Raw genomic sequence first — 24,355 nt, 5'->3', positions numbered from 1 at the left:
CACTGTGTTTCGCAACCATTCTCGACCAAAAAAATGCAAGAAAAACTGTTAAGTGTAGACAAACAAGCCGTAACACTGGTTATAAACACAATGTTGAAAGCCTTGTGCCTGTAGTTTTATGGAGCTAGAACCCTAAAACATTTCAACATACTGTGGCCTGGCAAGGAGATGTGGTCAATCTGATTTTTCCTCTTTGGGGGAAATGGCGCCAGAAAAAAAAAAAACGATGGAGCAGACTTTTCAGAACCAACATGCATTATTTTTTAGCGGATGTTCAAAATTATGTTAAACTTTTCGGACGGCTGGACTTCTTCCTAAATGCTCTCAATATCAGTGTTTATTACTTTTGCCGATATTTTGATAACTCTGTTCACATTTTCGAGACATACTGTAGAAATCAACAGTATTCATGCAAAAATTAAGATGGCGATTTCTCTTACTAGATTTTTCTCAATTACTGAAACATAAGTATTATAGGATTGTGCTTCTTAGTTCCTCTCCTCTAAATAATGCGTTGGTCGGTGCTGGTGGATAGATAAGGTTGTTTAGTATTTATAGGACTGAGTTTTGCAACCACCTTGGATCAAATAGAATTTAAAAATCTATGTAATCATTTAAAATCTTTATGATAAGCTTAAGGATAATTGTAATTCCATGGAGCCAGAGCCATGAAATATTTGCTAATGGTGCGTCCTGGCAAGGCCTAGTCGTAGGCAGTGTGATCTGATTTGTCTGATTCGGGCGTGATTTCTTAGAAAGGTATGATGGCATCAGAAAAAGGGATCAGAAGCATCCCTGTCCTCCTCTAAAAGAATAAGCTTATTTCCAAGTGGATGTAAAAAAAACTGTTAAACGTTTATGCAGCCTGCCACCGTTACCAACATTCAGAAAATGTAACTTTCCGACTTGCCGAACATAGAGAATTAAAAGGCATGACAGCATGTCTACACAATAACAATTACGTAAACTATGTATCCACTGTCTGAATCAGAGCTTAGAATTCAGCCAAATACCATTTTCAGCGCAGGACATCAGGCACAGGTTTCTGTTGTTCTGGTAGGGTCCGTCCTTTGGTAGCCCGATTCGTAAAGCAGTGTGAGAAACAACCCATTCATAGGTTTTACATATACAAAGCGGGGTTAATTGTCTGAAGCTTGATGTTTGAATAACATTTATGCTTACGATAAAAATCCTATTGATAATTCAGGTCTCGTGATGCAAGAGTAATGCTGGTTACTTGTTTTTTTTTCATACTTTTATGTCTAGTCCAAGCAAGATGCAAATGAAGATCTTCTGTCCGGTTTGTTTGACAAGCATGAGGTCATATTTAGGCACCTGACAGGTCACTCACCGGTTCCTAATCGACAGGGAACTGACAAAGAATAATTTGGTATCACCATCTATAGAGATATGATCTAAAAGGGTCGGTCGGCAGTCGTTTACTTCTATCATAGGTGTCCAAATATATCGTGCATGGTTAAACATGCCGACTGTGCATCTAAAATACATTTATCACATTCTTCTTTCTAATTCTGAAGTTGAGCTTTGTGAGAAAAGACCTATGTGAATCACTGCCTGCATTTCGACACATGGTCGAAAACATTGCTTTCCGTATATGTATTCATGTGATAAATATACATGTGTATTTACACATGCTTAATTGCCTTGTGTAGAGAATTTAGTAGTAGAGAATAGTCTGATAGGAAAGGAAGTCCTTGTGGTCGAAAATACATTTTTGTTGCATTTAGCATAACTGCTAAATCGTCTTAAGCCACAATGTAGTTTGTCATATCAAGTCGGCCTGTCCTTTGTTTCGGCACTTTCCTTTTATTTCTCAACATCCTCTTAACAACAGCCATTTCTGAATAAAGCTTCCCTTCTGACCCTTTCTTATGTTTTCCATCTAGTTGCCCCTTTTAAAGCCATACCATTCTCTACCATTTATTTAAATCCGCATAAATACAACAACATGAAAATACATTCCGTTGTAGAAATATGTGTTACACGATGAAGTACAGCTATACCATTAACGATAATGATTGCCATTAACCGAAAAGGTATTGTCACAATTGTCACAGCAATACATTGTAGTACGATAAGGAAAAATACTACCGATATTACTCGTGTAAATGCAACATTCACGTTTACAAAAAAGTACACTTACAATTATTTCCAAATATAGCCGACCGTTATTCATTAACTTGTGTTAAAATCCCCATCACAAGCCGATTGGGCCCCCCTCCGAGAGCTCATGACAATACACACTCGAGAAATTAATTCCCAGAACTACCAAAAAAATATGGGATCTGGTATACTTTAAGCCATGAAAAATATGCATAACAATGATCTTTGATTCTGTCTGTATATTACATACATGTCAACCCAACCTTAAACACTACTAACAGACTGGTTTCAGTCTGACAAAATTGGCACATATGCATGAACCAATAGGATTAGATGTTCCTAATTCCACTGTCTGAATGTTTGTTTGTTTGTTTATTAAGGAATCTCCATTAGTGATAATATGTACATCACTACTCTTCCTGGAGTCCTGGAGTCCAATGGAAGGAGATTTCCTGTTCTAAGTAATAGTTAGCCATCGTGCATGCTTCTAGAGAGTTGGACAGCAGAAAGGCTGATAGGAGTCAGACTAGTCATCTTTGGTATTTTGTGCAGGCGTTTGCTCTGCTAATTTTGTACAGTACTTTGTTCTTCTACTTTTATTATGGTCTTTGCTCTGCTACTTTTGTTTAGGTCTTTATTCTGCTACGTTTGTGCAGACCTTTGCTCTGCTATTTTTGCATAGGCCTTTGCTCTGCTACGTTTGTGCAGGGTTTCGCTCTGCTATTTTTGTGCAGGATTTCGCTCTGCTACTTTTATGCAGGGATTTGCTCTGCTACTTCTATGCAGAAGTTTGCTCTGCTACTGTGTGCAGTACTTTGCTCTGCTACTGCTCAAACTTAGCTTGTCTATACTTTACACAGAATGACAGAAACACTCCTACTCTTCTTGGTTTAGCCATGATTATAAAAAATAATAACTGTTACCACATATATTGATTGTTAAATTAAAAAAAAACATTGAACTTTTATACAGCGTATACTGCATTGGTGTTTCTGAATTAGATATTGTTAATCTTATTCCGGCATCCATGAAATAGTGTGTTTTGTTGCATCTAATTCCTCTGGGGTTCACTTTATCTGTCAGTAGCCTGAAAGCTACTTCTAGTTTGTTTAGAAACTGGACATGATTACTTAGTAGATTTGGACCCATGTTATACTAATACTGCAGTGAAGTTGTAGCTTTAATATTATATGCTCATGCTTTGGGAGTCAGGTGAGTTTAGTTCGTTTGCTGATTTAAAATAGTCCAAAAGCTCTTCCAAGACCATATATAGATCTCTTAAAGTCGTTTTATTGATCTTCATTGACCGTATACTTTCTTTGTAATGCTGTCCAATAGTCCCCTGTTAAAACGTAAATTTGATTATGGTGTATCCATGTTTTTATAGAGGGAATTTAACTCCGAGGCAGTAGCTAAAGGCGCTGTAGCGTAATGCATATTTACAGCGTCCAAATCATTTGTGATGGTCTCATTTATATATTGGTCCTGCCCTGTCTGACCATGTTGGTTTTCGTACGGCGAATTAAGCTGAGAGGCAGTTGACTCTGTACCATACAATTTAGTTCCTGCATCCAAGAATTTAGTGATGTTTTGATACTGACCCTGTCCTGTCGGAATATGGTCACTTGTTACTGCAGTAGTTGTGGTGTTTGCATTGGATTCAATAATGGTCTGATACTGACCCTGTCCTGGCTGATTATGGCCACTGGTCACTGCAGCGGTTGTGGTGTTTGTGTTGGATTCAGTGTTGACCTGAGACTGACCCTGCTCTGTAGGAATATGGTCACTGGTCACTACAGCAGCTGTGGTGTTTGGGTTCGATTCAGTAATGGCCTGATACTGACCCTGCCCTGTCTGATTTTGACCATTGGTAGATGTTGGGCTTTCTACATACATAGTATTGGACTCTACTTGATCAGTTTGAACTTCATCATGTGATATATTACCCACTTTTAGAGATTGATTGTTAGCCTGAGACTGGCCTTGTCCAGTCTGACTATGACCACCGTCCATTACAGAATTTGTGTTGGTACCAACGACATTGTGATTCAGCCCTTCTTTTGCCCTCCTTTTGTACCAAGCTGTAAGAAGGATGGTGACGATTAGGATAGTGCCAGGCACTACACCAAACATCGAACCAATGAGGACAAGTCGGGACGGGCTGATGGGAGAAGATTCATTGGAACTACTGTTTTTTGGTTTGTCTGACACGACTGTAGGGGGTGAAGTTAGTTCAACTGTTTTGATTGGTTTGCAGGCACGATGTGCTGTTAAGCCAGCATTGCGTGTGAAGTACCAATAGTATCGAGAAGTGGTGGTAATAATGTTGAAACTGTTGTTGGCTTTTTTATGGTTATAATTAGAACTTGTAGATTGTGTAACAAGGAGCTTTGTGGCAGATGTGTAGCCTTCGGCATCTGCTGCTAGATTTGCGTTGTTTTTTGTGTGGCCAACTGAAGATGTTGACACTGCAGATGAAGTAAAAGGGGTTTGGATTTTAGCAATCGTTGTTGACATGTCTGGCTCCTTGCATAATATTATCATTTCTGCAAGATTGATATACCCAAGCTTCTTTCCTTTGAATTGTGGGGGTTCGGTACATATTACCTTGTCTTTGAATGACGGAAAGTCAGTTGTTTTCAGCCTTAAGGGGACCATCTTACAGTCACACTTCCAGGGGTTTCCGTTTAGTTGTATATTAGTAATAGATGGCAACAAGCCATAAGCTAAAGGGGAAATGGTATGCAGCTTGTTATCCCGAAGATCTAATTTTTGTAGCCTTGGTGTTATTGCAAATGCACCTGGCTGAATTGTGCTAATCTGGTTTCCCTTCAAACTCAGTGTTTTGAGTCGGGGTAAGTTTACAAATGCACCTGCATGAATCTCTGTTATCTTGTTGTGAAGAAGAACCAAATTTTCGAGCTTGAATAGATTTGCAAATGTACCTGCCATAATTTTTGTTATTCTTGTATTATCCAACCACAACTCTGTAACTTGTGATAGATTTTCAAATGCACCTGCTTGAACCATTGTTATCGGGTTTGCAATCAGATATAACTTTTCTAGCCGGATTAGATTAGCAAATGTACCATATCGAAGTATAGTTAGCTGATTACTGTTGAACCCCAAAGTACGGAGCTGGATTAGATTTTTAAATGTATCTGTTTGAATATTTGCTATCTGGTTGCAATGCAGCTGCAACGTTCTGAGCTTGGCTTGGTTTTCAAATGTACTTGGGTGTATGCTAGTTATTTTGTTGACATATAAGTCTATTTTGCGTAACTGGAGTAGATTTTTGAATGTCCCAGGATGGATATTAGTTATTTGGTTTTTACTTAAGTACAACTCTTGAAGATTAGGCAGATTAGGGAAGCAATCAACAGTGCTAATAAGATTTGACCCCAAATGCAACTTAACCAAATCCGTGTACCGTAACAGCTGAGACTGATGTACAGCTGCAATACGATTCCTCTCCAAATAAAATCCAGTGATAGTTGTTGGTTGGTTCTGAGGAATACTGGTGATTAGTTTGTCTGAGCAGTGACAGGGTACAAATGGTTGACAGCTGCACTCACGCCAGCTCTGGCTAGCTGCTGGCGTGTTGAGCTCCTCCAGGATGATAATGAGGAAAACCAGCAGGTGTCGCAGCTTTCTTCTCATTGTGACACCTAAAGAAACAGGAACCACCTCGTAAAATCACTCCGACTTTATATCTTGAATACGAATAAAGAAAGATTCGGCCACCAATTGATACCAAACTTAACTCATTCAATTTCAACAGTTGTTTGCACACGCCCTATTGTATCCAGAACCATATTATCTTTTTCTTGCCTAAATTATATATTGTTTTGGGGATAGGATAAGGCGCAGTTGTAGATAGTGAAACTAAGGACGTAAATGTGCCCCTGGTACAGTTTTGGTCATTCTCTACGTATCCAGCATCGCATAATTGCCAAAAACCTATCTAGAAACGTACGCAAGAATAGCTCTGAATTTAGCTCGGTTCTGGATACAACCCCCCCCTTCTAATGCTATCGAACCATAAGAACATCTAGTTTTCTAGGTATTGATTCATGTCCCGAGTCTATAAGATCTTTTTGTGCCTGCAAGGCAGTTTTTAAGAGACAAAGAAATCCCAAAAGTAGAAGAAAAAAAGACTAAAAGCCTATTCTGCATCTTTGATTGAAGAGTGTCTTGGACTGGCAACAAAAAAGACGGATACAAAAAAAATCACCTGTTGTTGAACACGTCGCAATGTGGAAGTAATCTCTGTATGTTTTGTATTTCTGATATTGTGATTTATTTCCACGTCAGAAAATGCCACAATCTTCTACCCCAACTAGTGCCAGAATTCCTCTGGCACAGGCTGCTGCAGTTTTTTTCAGGGTGTGTCCTTCGGCAGCTGATCCGTGATGTCTTTTGACAAACAACCCAAGGTTACTCCTGTATACATAAATATGATGCTGTTAATTGTCTGAAGCTGGCTATTCAGATAGAGTTAACATCTGTTATTTTGACATCATGTTATCAGTATAATCATAAAAGAGATACAGGTTTGTTTTCGTCCTACCAAATATCAATTTTTGTCGATATCGCGATATTTCAATAACTTTGTTTGCACTTTCCAGGCGGTTTCTCTTAAACGATTCCAATGCCTGTTTTGCACCATGTTAGTGTCCTCTAAATAATGCGGGTGTCTAAAGTTGGTTGCTAGATAAGGTTGTGTACTCTTTATGATGACGTTTGCAACTTTTATAAAAAGAAATCAGCAGAAGAATAGAAAATGTTACATTTCGCAGATTTATGTCACAGTTCAAAATCGGAGTCCAGCCGAGCAATGTGCGGGAACGATAAGAATGAGGTAAAGACAACAAAGAACAATAGAGTTAAAAATGATAAAGAGCACTACTTGCGCATATTCTTTAAATGAATTATTTTTAATTAAATGAAACAGCCCGGTCGGGCCCCGGCTTGGAAATGTGACGTTGGCATTAAGAGTCATCTACCTTTTTTGAATACCGTCACAAACTATATAAATTGAACTGTATTTTGATGGAGGTTAATAGAATTACGCGTTTGGATTTATAAGACTGCGTTTCGCAACCATTCTCGACCAAATAATACAACTGTAAAACACTTGAAGTATATACACAAATTAAGATGAAGATAGTCACTATCCTCTAAATAATGCCTTGGTCCGTGCTGATTCCTAGAAAAGGTTCTATAGTATTTATAGGACTGTGTTATACAAGCACCTTGTATCAAATAAATTATAAAAATCTATGTAGGCAAGTAAGCCGTAACCGTTGTATATACCCATTGTTTAAAAGCTCTATGATAAGGATAACTGTAATTCTAAGGAGCCAGAGCCCTAAATTATTTAGAACAGTGCATCCTTGCAAGGCGTAGTCATAGGTAGTCGATCTGATTTGTCTGGTTTGAGCAGGATTTGTTAGAAAGGTATGATGGCGTCAGAAAAAGGGCTCAGAATGCAGCATCCCTGTCTTCTGAAAAATAAGCTTATTTCCAAATGGATGTTAACAAAAGTTGTTAAACGTTTTAGACAGCCTGCCACCGTTACCAACAGTCAGAAAATGACAATGACTTGCTGACCATAGACAAATAAAAGGCAAGTCAGCATGTCTAAACAATAACAATCACGTAAAAGATGTATTCCCTGTTAGAATCGGACCTTAAAGACAGTCAAATACCATTTTCAGGGCAGGACCTCAGGCACAGGTTTCTGTTGTTCTTGTGGGGTCCGTCCTTTGGTAGCCCAATTCGTAATGCAGTATCAGAAACAACCCCTGCAGAGGTTTTACATATTCAAAGAGGTGTTAATTGTCTGAAGCTGGATGTTTAAATAACATTTATGTTTACAATAAAAATCGTATTGATAACTCAGGTTTTGTGATACAATACTAATGTTGTTTACTTGTTTTTCCACACATCTTCATGTCTAGTCCAAGCAAGATGCATATCAGGATCTTCTGTCCAGTTTGTGGGACAAGCATGAGGTCATATTTAGGCACCTGAAAGCGCACTCACCAGTTCTTTATCGACAGGGAACTGACAAGGAAGAAGTTGGTATCACCATCGATAGAGATATGATCTAAAAAGTTCGGTAGGCAAGCAGTCTTTTACTTCTATCATAGGTGTCCAAAAATATCGTGTATGGTTAAACATGCCATTTGTGCATCTGAAATACATTCATCATATTTTTCTTTCTAATTCTAAAATTGAGCTTCATAAGAATCTATGTGAATCACTGTCTGCATTTCGACACATGGTTGAAAACACACTCAGCTTTCCGTAGATGCATTCATGTGATTAATATACATGTGTATTTACGCATGCTTAATTAGCTTGTGTGAAGACAGACTTTACTCAATGCAGTACTTAGTAATAGAGAAGAGTCTGATAGGGCATTAACTCCTCGTGGTCGGAAAATATCTTTATTGTATTTAGCATAACTGTGAAATCGTCTTAACCCATATACAATACACCACTTTGATATGGTACGTGTGTTTTAAGGTCTCATTTCAAGTCATTCTATCCTCTGGACACTTTCCTTTTATTTCTCAATCATTTCTTGACAACAGCCATCTCTGAGTGATTCTTCCTTTCTGATCCTTTTCTTATATTTTTCATCTAGTTGCCCCATTCTGAGCCCTACCTTTCTTAACCATTATTCAAATCGTATGAATGGGTTCGAAAAAACAACTGTTACATTAAAATACAGTACGCTGCAGAATACGTATTACAAGATGAAGTACATTAACGGTAATGATTGCCATTACTGAAAAGTTATTATCACAATTGTTACAGCAATACATTGTAGTACAATAAGGAAAAATACTACTAATATTACTAGTATGTAAGGCGGCGTTTACTTCGAAAAAAAGGTAAGCAGTGATTACAGTTTTATTTTTACCTTCGCCATAGAAGGTTATGTTTTCAGTAGCGTTTGTCCGTCTGTCTGTCTGTCTGTCTGTCTGTGAACAGCATAACTCAAGAAGCTTAGTATGCATTGTCATGAAACTTGGTAGGTGGGTAGGTCTTGATAAGACCTAGAAATGATTAGATTTTGGGCCCCCTGGCGGCTTTTGTTGGTACTGCAGCAGAACTTTCGGTTTTAATATCTCGCAATCTGGATATGTCAGGGTCACGAATTTTGGTTGGTAGATAGCTCTTGAGGTAGAGAAGAAGTGACATAAGTTTGGCCCCCCTAGCGCCTTGTTCTGGAACTGCAGGAGCATTTGTTGAAAAATTTTTGAAGGATGATAACTCAAGAACCGGTGGACGGATTGTCATGATTTTTGGTATGTAGGTAGCTGAAGTGATGCTTGACACAATCAAATGATAATTATGCAAATCAGGAGCTAATTTGCATAATTAATGAGTAAATTCTATAAATCTGCTTCGTTCGATAATAGGACTATGAAACACGTGTGACATGTAATAGAGAACGAAAAAAACATCTGAGGATATAGATTATGTAAATGAAGACCTAATTTGCATAATTAATGGGAATATTTTATAATTTCATAGTTGTAACTTCTGGGAATTTCATACTTGCCACATTTGGAAGTTAAGTGAAGGCGAGCATCAATAAACATAATTTATTCAAATCATGACCTCATTTGCATAATTTATGAGAAAGTGCTATAATAGCCTTTTTGTGAAGATAAGGTTGTCATTGGGTGGAAAATATGATCAACTGATATAATCCATGCTAATGAGGCTCTTATTTTCAAAATCAATGATTAAAATTGTATGATTCTTCAACCGCAAGGGTTAACATCATTTGGCGAAGGTATGAGATCGTGGAACTCTTGTTCCAAATGTAGCCGACCGTTATTAATTAGTATGTGTTAAAATCTCTATCACAAGCTGATTGGGCCCCCTTTCCGAGAGCTCATAACGATACACACTCGAGAAATTAATTCCCAGAGCTACCAAAAAAATCTGGGATCTGGTATACTTTTAGCCATGAAAAATATGCATAACAATGATCTTTGATTCTGTCTGTATATTACATACATGTCAACCCAACCTTAAACACTACTAACAGACTGGTTTCAGTCTGAAAATATTGGCACATATGCATGAACCAATAGGATTAGATGTTCCTAATTCCACTGTCTGAATGGAAGGAGATTTCCTGTTTGAAGTAATAGTTAGCGCTCATGCATGCTTCTAGAGGCTTGGAAAGCAGAAAGGCTGATAGGAGTCAGACTAGTCATCTTTGGTATTTTGTGCAGGCCTTTGCTCTGCTAATTTTGTACAGTACTTTGCTCTTCGACTTTTATTAAGGTCTTTGCTCTGCTACTTTTGGTTAGGTCTTTGCTTTGCTACTTTTGTGCAGGGTTTCGCTCTGCTACCTCTGTGCATGTTTTTGCCCTGCTCCTTTTGTTTAGGTCTTTACTTTGCTACTTTTGTGCAGGGTTTCGCTCTGCTTCCTCTGTGCATGGTTTTGCCCTGCTACTTTTGTTTAGGTCTTTGCTTTGCTACTTTTGTGCAGGGTTTCGCTCTTTTACCTCTGTGCATGGTTTTGCCCTGCTACTTTTGTGCATGATTTTGCTCTGCTATTTTTGTGCAGGGATTTGCTCTGCTACTTCTATGCAGGGGTTTGCTCTGCTACTGCTCAAACTTAGCTTGTCGATACTTTACACAGAATGACATATACACTCTTACTGTTCTTGGTTCAGCCATGATCATAAAAATAATAACTATTACCACACATATTTTATACAGCGTTACCATATAACCCGTAATTTGCAAATGGTTCTTCTGGAATAGATATTGTTAATTCTATTCAGGTATCCATGAAATAGTGTCTTTTGTTGCATCTAACTCCTCTGGGGTTCACTTTATCTTTCAGTAGCCTGAAAGCTACAACTAGTTCGCTTGGAAGCTGGACATGATTAGATTTGGACCCCTGATATACTAATACTGCAATGAAGTTTCAGTTTTGATATTATATGCTTATGCTTTAGAAATTCAGAAGAGTCTTGTTTGTCCAAAAGTTCTTCCAAGATCATATGTAGATCTCTAAACGTCTTTTTATTGATCTTCACTTCATTGACCGTATACTTTCTTTGGAATGCTGTCCAATAGTCCCCTGTTCAAATGTAGATTTGATTATGGTGTATCCATGTTTTTGTAAAGAGAATATAACTCCGAGGCAGTAGCTGTAGGCGCTGTAGCGTAATGCATATTTACAGCGTCCAAATCATTTGTGATGGTCTCATTTATATACTGGTCCTGCCCTGTCGGATCATGTTGGTTTTCGTACGGCGAATTAACCTGAGAGGCAGTTGACTCCGTACCATACAATTTATTTCCTGCATCCAAGAATTTAGCGATGTTTGGATACTGACCCTGCCCTGTCGGAATGTGGTCACTTGTCACTACAACAGTTGTGGTGTTTGCGTTGGATTCAGTAATGGCTTGAGTCTGACTCTGTCCTAGCTGATTATGGTTACTGGTCACTACAGCAGTCGTAGTGTTTGTGTTGGATTCAGTAATGGCCTGAGTCTGACCCTGCTCTGTCGGGATATGGTCACTGGTCACTACAGCAGCTGTGGTGTCTGGGTTCGATTCAGTAATGGCCTGATACTGACCCTGCCCTGTCTGATTATGGTCACTGGTCACAACAGTAGATGTAGTGTTTGCGTTTGATTCAGTAATGGCCTGATACTGACCCTGCTCTGTCTGATTGTGGCCATTGACATATGTCGGACCTTCTACAGACGTAGTATTGGACTCTACTTCATCAGTTTGAACTTCATCACGTGATAGATTACCCACTTTTAGAGACTGATTGTTAGCATGAGACTGGTCCTGTCCTGTCTTACTATGACCAACGTCTATTACAGTATTTGTGTTGGTACCAACGACATTGTGATTCAGTCCTCCTTTTGTCCTCCTCTTGTACCGAGCAGTAAGAAGGAGGGTGACAATTAGGATAGTGCCAGGCACTACACCAAACATCGAACCAATGAGGACAAGTGGGAGAGCGATGAGAGGAGAAGATGCATTGGAAGAAATGCTTTGCGGTTTGTCTGACACGACTGAAGGGGGTGAAGTTAATATTACTGCTTTGCTTGGTTTGCATACACGATGTGCTGTTAAGCCAGCATTGCTTCTGAAATACCAATGATATTGAGAACTGGTGGTAATGTTGCAACTGTTGTTTGCTTTTTGACGGTAATGATTAGATCTTTCAGATGGTGTAACAAGGGGCACTGTTGAATATTTTGACACTGCAGAGGACGTGATCGGGCTTGGGATACTAGCAATCATTGTTGACATGTTTGGCTCCTTGCATAATATTATCATTTCTGCAAGATTGATATACCCAAGCTTCTTTCCTTTGAATTGTGGGGGTTCGATACATATTACCTTGTCTTTGAATGACGGAAAGTCTGTTGTTTTCAGCCTTAAGGGGACCATCTTACAGTCACACTTCCAGGGGTTTCCCTTTAGTGGTATGTTAGTAATAGATGGCAACAAGCCATAAGCTAAAGGGGAAATGGTATGCAGCTTGTTATCCCGAAGATCTAAATTTTGTAGCCTTGGTGTACTTGCAAATGCACCTGGCTGAATTGTGCTAATCTGGTTTCCCTTCAAACTCAACGTTTTTAGTTGAGGTAGGTTTACAAATGCACCTGCATGAATCTCTGTTATCTTGTTGTGGTACAGAACCAACTTTTCGAGCTTGGGTAGATTTGCAAATGTACCTGCCATAATTTTTGTTATCCTTGTATTATCCAACCACAACTCTTTAATTTGCGGTAGATTGGCAAATGCACCAGCTTCAACCATTGTTATCGGGTTTCCAATCAGATATAACTCTGCTAGCCGTATTAGATTGGCAAATGTACCATATCGAAGTATAGTTAGCTGGTTACCGTTCAACACCAACTTACGGAGCTGGATAAGGTTTTTAAATCTATCTGTCTGAATATTTGTTATCTGGTTGGAATGCAGCGACAACGTCAAAAGGTTGGCTTGATTTTCAAATGTCCTTGGGTGTAAGCTAGTTATTTTGTTGACATATAAGTCAATTATGCGTAACTGGAGTAGATTTTTGAATGTCCCAGGATGAATGTTAATTATTTGATTGTTATTTAAGTACAACTCTTGAAGATTAGGTAGATTAGGGAAGCAATCAACAGTGCTAATCCGATTTAACCCCAAATGCAACTTAACCAAATCCCTGTACCGCAACAGTTCGGACTGATGTACAGCTGTAATATGATTCCTTTCCAAATCAAATTCAGTGATAGATGTTGGTTGGTTCTGAGGGATACTGGTGATTAGTTTGTCTGAACAGCTGCAGGGTACCGATTGTTGACAGCTGCACTTACGCCAGCTCCGGTCAGCTGCTGGCGTGTTGAGCTTCTCCAGGATGATGAGAAGGAAAGCCAGCAGGTGTCGCAGCTTTCTTCTCATTGTGACACCTATACAAACAGGAACCACCTCTGTAAAGTCTTTATAGTCTTTAAAGTCAAAGAATTTATATAGTGCATACTGATGAAAAAGGTAAGGGCACTATATTGTATCCAGAACCTTTCCTGTCTTGTTCTATGCCTAAATGCATGGGTTCTGGCTAGATTAAGGCACGGTTCTAGGTTGTTAAACTTAAAGAACGTAGATTTGCCCCTGGTACAGTTTTGGTTATTCTCTACGTATTCAACGCAAATCTGCTATAAACCTAATAGTATACAGAAACATGCCTGGGCATGACCCTGGATATAGTATGGTTCTGGATACAATATCCCCTTATATTTGTTTTTCTCCTCAAACCATAAGTTAACTCAAACTCCTGTCTCAAAACGATAAGATCTTTTAGTGGCTGCAGGGCAGTTTTATGAAACTGGCAAAGACGTATTATGGGCAGGGCAGAATCCAATGCGCCACCTTGTGAAAAGAGATTCCAAAATTGAAATAAAGAAAGCCCTATAAAATGCCTTTAACACTTAAAAATAATTCGAAATCTAAACCTTTGATTGGAGAGTGTATTTGGCTGCTAACAAAGAAAACTTCCAACTAGAAAGGCCAATATTTGCTTTGGAGCAAATACAGCGATGGGTTAACCACATTTTACCACATGGCAGGGAAAGAATGAGAAACACAAGGGAAAACAATGATTTACATTGATATAACTATAATATGAAGTAACATACAACTAAAACAACAGTTGGATAGCTATTCCCTACTTTATTGGTTAGGATTTTTAATTGCATAATGCAAACTGTTGATTTTCAAAATAAAAAAAAAAACGTTCATGCCCCGCATTCCAATGCTGGAGCAGAAAAGCTTGAAATACCTACCAAAACACTTGAATAAAGACATACTGTCAGTATGGAAATGCTCTGTGCAGGTGTTAATCAAGTTAAATCCCAACAGCCAATCAGCAAGAAATGCTCTGTGCAGGTGGAAATGCTCTGTGCAGGTGTTAATCAAGTTAAATCCCAACAGCCAATCAGCAAGAAGTATAGAGGAAAGCTGCATGCCTATTGGTTGAAAGCTGCATGCCTATTGGTTGATGCCCTGCATTCCATTGTGATGACTCATGCCCAGACGTGGTAAACACGGCACACTAACACAGTAATACATTTGCTATAACACAGCCAAAAAAACTCAAATAAAACCATTCTAAAAGCCTGTATCACAAAAATTTAAAAAACGCCTAGGGGTATTTGCCCACTGTACCTCCATACCAAATTTCAGGACCTTAGGCCCTAAAATGAAGAAGCTGAATCCATTTAAAAAATGGCAGGAGAAGAAGAAAGAGGAGAAGGAGAAGGAGGAGAAGAAACATCAGAAAAAGCAATATGGGTTCACCACCACTTCGTGGTGTGGTGAACCCATAAAAAGCCAGCTGCCGGATGAAACCTATTCTCTACTACTACGCTCCCGTCTGCAGAGGAACACAGGAGACCAATCTATGTGTGCGACACGTCGAGAAACACATAAAATTGCCTTTTGGCATATATAATAAACATCAATTCACGTGACAAGAGAACTCCAAGACAAGTGCGTCTCGAAAGCACCTTACAGTAGCAAACTATTCTTGTTCTGTGTATTGTTCAAAAATATTGTTTGAAAGCTAAACCTTGCTTGTATTGATTGTCTGAAGCTGACTGCTTCATATTGATATTTTGGTTGTTTGCTGCAAAAGCATGTTAAGGTATGTCCGGCATTAAAAAAAATCAGTTTAAATAGATTCGTATTCAGACGAAAGCGGTAAAAGCACATTGGATTTTGATTCCACCTATAGTAGGCAGGATTCACGTGGCCCAATCTTAACGCTTTGAATCTCATTGAAAGCAGCGTAAAGGTAAATCACTTAAGAGGTAGTTCCGAACTGGATAGGGACTTAAGTCTGAACGCGATGAAATTTCACAGGGTTTACTTTGCATTTTGTCCCGGTCATGGATTACAGGGTTATATGCATATGTTGGGGAATTCGAAAGTCTTACGGGTAGTTTTGAGCAGGTTTGGCGAAAAAGATATCCTACAGGACAAAAATAGATGATAGATTTTGAGACAAAATTAATCGTCATAATTTTGAGGGGTTGCATTACTTTCATCGTCCAGAAACATTAACCCTATCCGGACTGAAGGGGGGGGGGGGGCTTTTGAGGCCAGACGGTTTTTGGAAAAAATCAGTAATTTTGGTTCAAACAATGAAATTTTCTAAATTTTGTCTAACAGTCCGAAAATGCCACAATCCACCATTTTAAGATACGCTTGGAGAATCAAATTCTGATTACATGTATTTAGGCACATTGTCCGCACAATAATAATAACCTTAAAGAGCAGGCTTGCACTATATAAGAACCCAATAAATTCGGCTAACGTAAACTACCAGGCCCCATTCTGTCCCTGACTACCGTGGTGGTAACATGGGCACAGGGCTCTTGAAGACACTTTGTGTTTGTAACATATTGAAGACAAATAAGGAATTTATGTACATGTACAGTCTGTTTTACAGAAAGAAGATAGCCTCACCTTACCCAGAATATAGTAATTACACCACTGTACTGTTTTGCCAAGGTTTGGTGGTGTTATAGATTGGCCGGCAGTTACTTGAACAGTTCTAACAGAGATCCAGTCTACATGTATACTAGTGCTGCTTTCTCATACTACCAAATTGACACCACAATTGCAACCCATATTTCTAGACTCACTTACTATCCAAGCTAATTCAGTTGTGAGGTTGCCATTTTAGATATCTATAATTAGAGGCTTTGATGAAATGTTGACAAGACAGTTTGAAAAATTGAAATTTGACCACAAAGTTGGTTTTCCAGAAACTGAAAGTTGCAGATAGTATTTTCTTGATTTATGTGACTCAGTTACAGCTATCCCGATCATTATGCATGGTTTGATATTGTTAGTTTGAAAACCAGTATAGAAAAAAACATTTGAATTTGTTCAAAAAGAGTGACAGTTATTATGCTAATCTGTCCCTGCCATTGTTTTCGGTGGCTGGACCGTCTAGGATGTTTATTAGTTTATGTGGTTATGGGGGTCAATTCACTATTCAAGCTGCTGGAGAAGCCACAGTGGGGAGTACTTCCTTATTGCGTCGCCCTGGGCACCGAATCCTCCAGTTTAAGTCCACTGGCAGAACCCGGGCAGATAGACGCACACTTCAGTGTAGGAACTCGACGTGTAGATCAACTCAGGCACCGGCTGTTGTTGTTGTTCTTGCGTGGAGTGTCCTTCAATTGCTGATCCATAATGCCGCGTGACAAACAACCCAGGGTTAGTCTTTTACAGATGTGGTGTTGATTGTCTAAAACTGGCTATTTGAATAATATGAAGATTTATGATTCTTACATAAATTATAATGCAGATCTCGAGATACACGCTTATTTACATCACACTTACATATTAATGCCAATGTTGTTTACTCTTTCTGCTGGCTTCTGTAATATCAATTGCACTCTTGAAATAAGACAATTTACCAGAAGTATAGAAAATTAAAGACTTCTCTCCTAAAAGGTTCGAATCTTCAATCTTTTTCTAGAATACCATATATCCCCGTTTCTTAGCAACTTAGCCATAGATAATTTATGAAGCTGAAGCTGGTTGAATATTAAGTTTCAATTTTTTGCTGCCGTTTTGGACCTTCCAGATAAAGAAATCAAAAGTAGAATAGAAAATACATATAACATAAATGATCTATGTGGAAAGGCTCATCTGCCTTTTCTAAAGTACGATTGCAAACAGTTATCATTAGATAGTAATGTGTTCATCAGTTATCTCGTCTAAATAATGCAGTCAAAAATCCACGATAAGTGAGAATAAGCTGCTGCTAGTTTAAAAAAATCAACATTTGGACTCTTCCTATGTAATTTGTCCCATGACGTAAAAAAATCAGTTCAGCATCCCTGTTCCCATTGTCACAATAACATGTTTACAACATGCCCAAGAAAAGAAAAGATAAAGCAGATCGCTGGTCCGCCTCTTATCTCTCGCGTTGTCAAAATCAGAAAATGCCACAATCTTCTACCCCAACATGTGCTTCGAGAACCATATAGCAAATTGTAAGCACCACAGCTAGTGCAGTTTACGTCTGTCCAGTTGTAAAAACTGACCTTTCCGAAGCTAATCAGATAGCACAGCTGGCTTCTTCAGGCTGAGTAGGAACTCGTGTAGAACAACTCATGCACCTGCTGCTGTTGTTCATGCAGGGAGTGTCCTTCGGTAGCTGATCCGTAATGCCGCGTGACAAACAACCCAAGGTTAGTCTTATACAGATGCGGCGTTAATTGTCTGAAGCAATTTTAATATTTGCATTAACATTAATGCTTACAACTAAAATTGCAATGATTATTCTGAGGTCTAGTGATACAAGAGATACATTTTAGTTTTTTTTATACCTTCACGTCTACTACTAGCGAAATGCAAATAGGGATCGTATGTCCAGTTTGCAGTAAGTTCGTAAAAAAGTTGCAATATAGATTTAAAACAAAGGCATTGATGTGTGATATTTTTTATATTTTTATACTTTAATTGTCAACCTCGGTACTTATCTCACAAATGTATAAGTACACCATAGTATATATTATTCAAAAGGACAATAAGCACGGTATTCAATGGTACAGAAACTGTTAATATTGAGTAGAAATACTTTTTTTAAAGTTTCGTAGGCCGACTTTTAACTTTGTGAAAATTTGCAAAACGAATTTATTGTATGGCTAAATATGCCGATTGTGTATCTTAAATAAATGGTCACATTTTTTCTATATACATACATACATACATACACATACGCACACTGTTTTATTTATGTGTGTGTGTGTGTGTGTGTTTGTTTGTTTGTTTGTTTGTCTGTGTTTGTGTGTGTAGTTTTTAATGATGTTTAATATGCTTATATTCATTCCCATACAGACAAGTGAATACCGCGAAATGTCTTCGATCCGACAGTAAAATACACCATTGTGGATATTCCGTCATAAAAAGCCAATATATCAGTCGTAGTAAGGCAGATGAAATTTTGAGGCCGAAGGTAACAGATGCTTTTTTACGATTTTTTTAAAAATCTAGTTGGCGGTAGGCACGCGTTAAGAATTCGAAGTGCTTTTGAAGATAATATGGTGATCACATAAGCATCTGGATAGGAGAAGAAGTAGAAACCCATAGTGATATCGGTTGCTAGGCTAAAAGTCGCATTACTAGGGAGGTATCGGGTTACAGAACGTGTTTGAACGTGGCCGCGCGGGAGTCCCAGGCCGGCCCGGGGGCAACGGGTAAAATTTGAAAATAAACAAAAGTAATTGGAGAGTAAATACTCGTCAAAATAAAATGTAATAAGTGATTTTGTTTACCTCAAATTTTATTCTTGCACTGCCTTTGCTCCACTTTGTGTACATTTGCTTCCAAATGAGATCAATTTCGGATTTCAAAAAGGGTTCACGAGAACCAAACAACTGATTTTAAGAGGCTCCGAAAATTAAAAATAACGTTAAATTTTTGGATTTTTTGAGATATTACAGTAAATTTAAACTTTCTGTTTTAGGATTTTTAATTTTTTAACTAAAACTCGACTTACAGTCAAAAGAAGAGCTAAAAACGCAGTGTTTTAACTTTAAATACCGATAATTCATAATCGCGTCCATATTTTAAAAATCCCTAAGACAGAAATCTGCGGAAATCGTTCCTCTTCCAAACAAGCCCTCAATGAGGTAATTTGAGCGATTTTTGGGAATGGTTAAAATACCATGTTTGCACGCATGCTGTGCCACTTGGATATGAAGACCTGGATTTTTTAACAGCGTCAACAAGAATTCTGACCTTCAAGGTCACCCACGATGACGGCAGTAGCTTCGTTACATGTTACATATCCACAATAAAATCACGGCATAGATGTAATGTTTTGAAAACGGTTCATATTTGTGGAAAGGTGGATTTTTCCTGTTCCGTGGTTCCCAAGTAAAAAAGGGCTTGAATTCGAAGTAGCCGGTTGTAGCGGCTTTACTGTAAATGACCGCGGGTAACCCCAGATCGAACGCCCGCTCTATTCGAATGACGTCATATCGAACAAGATTCGCGGGTTCGGGGGATTCGATCTCGATAGTAGCGGAGTGGGACTTTTGGGCCCAAATCTGACCATCGTGCAGAGTAGCTATAGATAAAACACACTCTTACTAGTGTCTGTGTCCGCCTGCTGAATGACAGTTATAGTAGCAGAACTGTAAGTCGTGATGGCAGTGTTTTATTTGATTTTATAGTGATTTATGTCTTTGTTAATTCTGACTTGCAATGCATAATGCTGATAAGCATAAGATTTTATTGGTAAGAAACCGCAATTCAGCACTTGTGCTGCAAGGGTTTTTGTGAATAATAAACCACTCTCTCTCTCTCAACCATTCTCTCTTACCAGGGCTTCTATGGTTACCTATAAACTGGTCTGACAGAGGGATGTTTTCTTTTATCCTACTGGTCTCCCTGGTCGTTCAGACATTAAATTTGCTGTTATACTTGTTAACCTTTTAGATCATTCACGAAGACATTACATGACATGTTACTAAAATTGCAAGACGATGAATTGGACTTCACAACCGAACCAGAGTTCTTAATAATGATTTAGAAGCCAAAAATCAAGTGATTGCTTACGATTTTCTGTTAAAATAGATCATATGTTTACACTGAAAAGGTATGGTTTGAGTGTTACATAATAACGACTACGTCACACCTTTTCTACAATATATGGTTCATTGCTATGGAATAATTAAGGGTTAATGGCCCGCCCTTTCTCGGTGAATATGGTGTGATAAAGCCTTTTCAGTTGCTATAACCATCGAATAAAGCCACCGAGTGAGCGCAGCAAACAGTACAGTACACACACAGTAAAGAGTGACACAGTCGATATCCTGTAGAACACATACATTAACTTAAATTGGCCTGGAAGGCAGTTGCATAAGACAGGCGCATTTATACACTGAACGAGCAAACTTCAGAATCCTACACATACAATAAAAAAGTCGACTTATTAATAAAAATATACTAGTTACCACACGGTTAAGTTCATGCCTCGCTGTCTTTCATTTTAAAATGTAAACAAACGCTACAAGATTTCCTCTGTACTATTTTTTGTACCTACGTAATAGATAATAGATACGCGGATAATAACTCACAGTGTTCTGCGGGGAGAATCGGCTCCGCCCCGAAGGCGTCGCCAAAAGGACTACGGAATCAGCTTGAACCGGAAGTGGGACCTTGTAAATAGAATACGGAAGTAAACGCGCGGGGAAGGCGTTGGAAAAGTTCGCGGCTTGCAAGTGAGTATTTAAAGCGTATTTTTGGTATCCGTACGTTCTGCAAATCGGCCCATGATTGCGTGTAGCGTTTCTGCAACATGTGAAATGTCGTCCTGTTGTGTGTGTGCGCGCATGTGTGTGTGTTTGCGCGGGCGTGTGGGGGAGGGAAGGTGGGGAGGGGAGCAAGGTTTAGAATACACAAATTATATCGGCTATTAATAATAGTATTATGCAGGTTAGTGCAAGCAAGGAGATTAAAAAAAATCAAATGATTCTACCTCATATTTCTGATGTTTACCTGCACCTAACCTGCAGCTGTCCATTTACATTTATTTATTTTTAATTAGATATGATAATTTATACCTGTAGGTACTATATGTGTAACGTTACTCTCCTTGGTGTCTATTTTCATAACTGTATACTTTGGCTGTAATACCATCTACATGAAGTATAAAGTACCATTGGGCTCTTCCATAAATAAATATTTAGGAGGGGGTGGGAGAGGTGAAAATCAACTTTGGATCCCACCCTAGTTCCAATCCAGATTTTACTGAAACCCCCCCCTAGTCCCTCGGGTTTACGGAAAACCCTGGGCTGTCTACCTTACCAGGCTACCTTACCAGTCTACCTTGCCTGTCTAGGACGTCAGGCTACTGAACTCCCCCCATCCACAGCCTCACGAACTGCAAGACTCCCAAGCAGCTGCGCCCCCTGGCGGAATGCATCAGAATTGCACCCACTACTTTGGCACGTGCGTGTGCACAAACCTTAGGGTCTCATTCATGAGTTTTTTCCATACATTAGAAACCATGCATTAATGAGTGACTTACGAGACCGTGTTCCCTATGATCCTACATTAAATCAATTGATATCTTTCATGCTATGTTGAGCACACTTACTCTACGTCTCATAAAAAAATTGCCAACGACTTCTATACACACAATCCTGTTTTATGGGAATCACAAACTGCACTTAGCAACTGTCCGCAAGAGGCCCTCCCGCGCTGCAAACCTACGACCGCACAACTCACAACAATGGACTGTGCACGTCCGACCTAGCGCGCGGCTGCCGACAATTACGTCCTAATTTCATCAGTTACAAACAAGCTTTCACCGCTTTGACGTTTTACATCAGTTGGGATGGCTAAAGGGAAAATTCTCACCAATAAAAACACGCGTTCATACAGCCGTTTAGTTTTTGACTTGGTACACTCGGAGTAATACATGAATGAGACCTTAGGCCTGACTAATCGCGCTCCTGGCGGGCGGTCGCCCCGAAGTGGGTGGGGGGCATTAACCTCCGACCGAGCAAGGACATTATACACACTCTTGTACAATGTCTCTGGACCGAGTTATTATAAACAAGAAATTTACTGAGGCGAATAGAAATATAAAACTGAACAAGATATTATATTTTATTTTAATTTTTTTCTTCTGGAGTTTTAATGAGCCAAGGGTAATCAACAGTAAACAGGGAAACGGATCTCGTGGTTACGTTGATCTTTGAGAGCGCACGGGTCGGAGTGTGTATTGTATCAGAACAGGGTGAACTTTTGACCTTTTGTGCGGGGGCAGCATTGTCCGACGCACATCTGTAGATAATCTTGGGACTGTACGATATTTACCGGGGGAGGGCTGGTGCACTGGGGGGTGGGGGTGCACGTGAGGGCCATTGAAATTTTTTTTTGGCCTGGGAGGAGGGCCATGGAAAAAATATTTTAACCGAGGGGAGGGCCATCGAAAAAAAATCGGCCTGGAGGGGGGAGGGCCACCGAAAAAGTTGTGTAAAATGTATGGCGTTGCGTAGTACAGAATTACACCTTAAATTCCAGAATATAGTACGCACTTTTTATTTAAATTTTTAAAAATCCCAAAAGTGTCTCGGGCCGTTGCCAAAGTCCGGATGCGTACTTTGTTTGAGATTTCCCCCGACAAATCCATGGACGACCCAGGAATATAGCGGAACATCGGCACGGAGAGCGACTTCGATCGTCCATAGCGTGTTTAGATAAGAATATTGACGAGTGGCTTCAATAAATGAACATATTTCCTCTGACTATTGCCAATATTGACACTAAGGGCCACTAAGTTGCGGTAAAAGAAGAAGTCAAGTCACCCACGGTAAGAAAATGTAGGTCACTGGCAATGACGCCCGGTGCTTTGTCATGCCGACAGGATCGTTCCCCAGCCAGCCGGCGCCGATCTCAGTAACCCCGGCCGAAAAAATAACCTCCCGTAAGTACATATACAATTGTAAGAGGGTTATGAGTGGTAATATTTGAAATGGTCCGCAAGCCGCGTGAACGTCCTTGTTCGTCGTAACGTAACGTAATGTCTATCACATAACAGTCGTGCCTCGACTGATGGTCAGTTAAATGCACTTCCGGCTTGAGTTGAACTTCAACAAATATTATGCCCATGCCGTTTCAAAGGTTCAGTTGACAGAAATTATTATCCATGTTTCACTTCGTATTACAAATATTTTTAAATCTTGATAAATGCAACAGGAGATTACTTTGTAGCGGGCTATACCAGCCAGTACGAGGTGAAAATTCCAGCTAGATGTACTCCTACGGGACCCGACTGTTCGGCAAGCTACAATGATAGGGGCGGAGTTAACTTAAAATATAGTCTTTGATGAATGCGCCCGGCCGGTGGGTGGGGTGTTTGACGAGCCGACACCTACAGCTGAAGAAGACAGAGCCGTGGCAGCACTGAGGACAGCCCCGAGAAGCGAAGGAAGTCTTTCTTTCCTCTGTACAGACTGTACTTATACGTTTTACGGAGTACAAATTAATATTCCCTTGGAGTGTTTATTCCTTTGATTTTGTGACAAAAACATCTATCACATAACGAGATTACTAGTACTTGAAACGCAGTCAAACTTTTCACTTTCTCCTGTTCGGAATCGCCAGTAGTCTTTAGTTGTTGTGTAATTGGTTTCGGTGTGAAATTTTAAATTCGGTAGCACCTCTACACCCAAATACTCCGCCCAGTTCTCCGCCCGTTTGATTGTTTCTCTCCATGGGTTGATCGGGCGGGCCCTATTAAAGATGTGTTCGGCGCATTTCGTATTCTAAAAACAACAAAGCTACGTACTTGTACATCAACATTGAACTACCCCCCGTTACAGATAGAATCAATATCTAAATATTGTCTTTTTTTCACAAATCTTTATTTACTATTGCTTGCTTGATCACCAACACTCTCCGGGATCCAAAGCTGTACGTTCCGCCGGACTTGCCTTACCTCGCGGTGGCGACGTCTTGCAAGTCGGCTGCGGCCAGCGGTGAAAACAAGGCCGAAGCGTTTCCCGCTATGTTACCATACAATCACGTAGTACACGGCATAAATCTAGTTTTTAAGACTTTTTTTTTGGAACTACATGTCCACAGTGGTACCGGCCGTGCATACGTTTCAGACATGAATATTTGTCTCCCACCAGCC

The 24,355-nt window shown here is 39.4% G+C and overlaps 2 protein-coding genes across 2 annotated transcripts in view; one reads left to right on the top strand and one right to left on the bottom strand.

Annotated features, from left to right (window-relative positions):
- Window positions 1-703: 703 nt before the first annotated feature.
- On the bottom strand, window positions 704-13,584 carry LOC109474730. The gene is made up of 4 exons (XM_019775090.1): window positions 13,500-13,584; window positions 11,508-12,107; window positions 3,675-3,974; window positions 704-750 (listed from the first exon to the last, which is right to left on the bottom strand). The coding sequence occupies exons 1-4, from the start codon at window positions 13,582-13,584 to the stop codon at window positions 704-706; spliced, it is 1,032 nt and encodes a 343-aa protein (XP_019630649.1).
- A 7,260-nt stretch (window positions 13,585-20,844) lies between these two features.
- Window positions 20,845-24,355, top strand: part of LOC109474740 (dephospho-CoA kinase domain-containing protein-like) — a 12,513-nt gene continuing 9,002 nt past the window's right edge. Inside the window, exon 1 of the mRNA XM_019775098.1 lies at window positions 20,845-20,930. The gene's annotated coding sequence lies outside the window, so the exon portion shown is untranslated. The remainder of the gene's footprint in view (window positions 20,931-24,355) is intronic.

The sequence above is a fragment of the Branchiostoma belcheri genome, unplaced genomic scaffold (genome assembly GCF_001625305.1).
Source record: "Branchiostoma belcheri isolate BF01 breed outbred unplaced genomic scaffold, Haploidv18h27 scaffold313, whole genome shotgun sequence".
Classification (NCBI taxonomy): Eukaryota; Metazoa; Chordata; class Leptocardii; order Amphioxiformes; family Branchiostomatidae; genus Branchiostoma; species Branchiostoma belcheri.
The sequence above is the reverse complement of the archived record's forward strand: the minus strand, read 5'-3'. Positions and strand labels throughout refer to the sequence as shown.

Bases quoted from the DNA above. Each gene is read 5' to 3' on its own strand.
- LOC109474730 (XM_019775090.1), bottom strand. From the start codon at position 13,584: ATGAGAAGAAAGCTGCGACACCTGCTGGCTTTCCTTCTCATCATCCTG. The intron at 12,108-13,499 runs GTAAGTGCAGCT...TGTTTGGTGTAG, and splicing joins AGCAGCTGACCGGAGCTGGC to TGCCTGGCACTATCCTAATT. The intron at 751-3,674 runs GTACAGAGTCAA...TACCTTTCTAAG, and splicing joins TGCAGGAACTAAATTGTATG to AAATCACGCCCGAATCAGAC.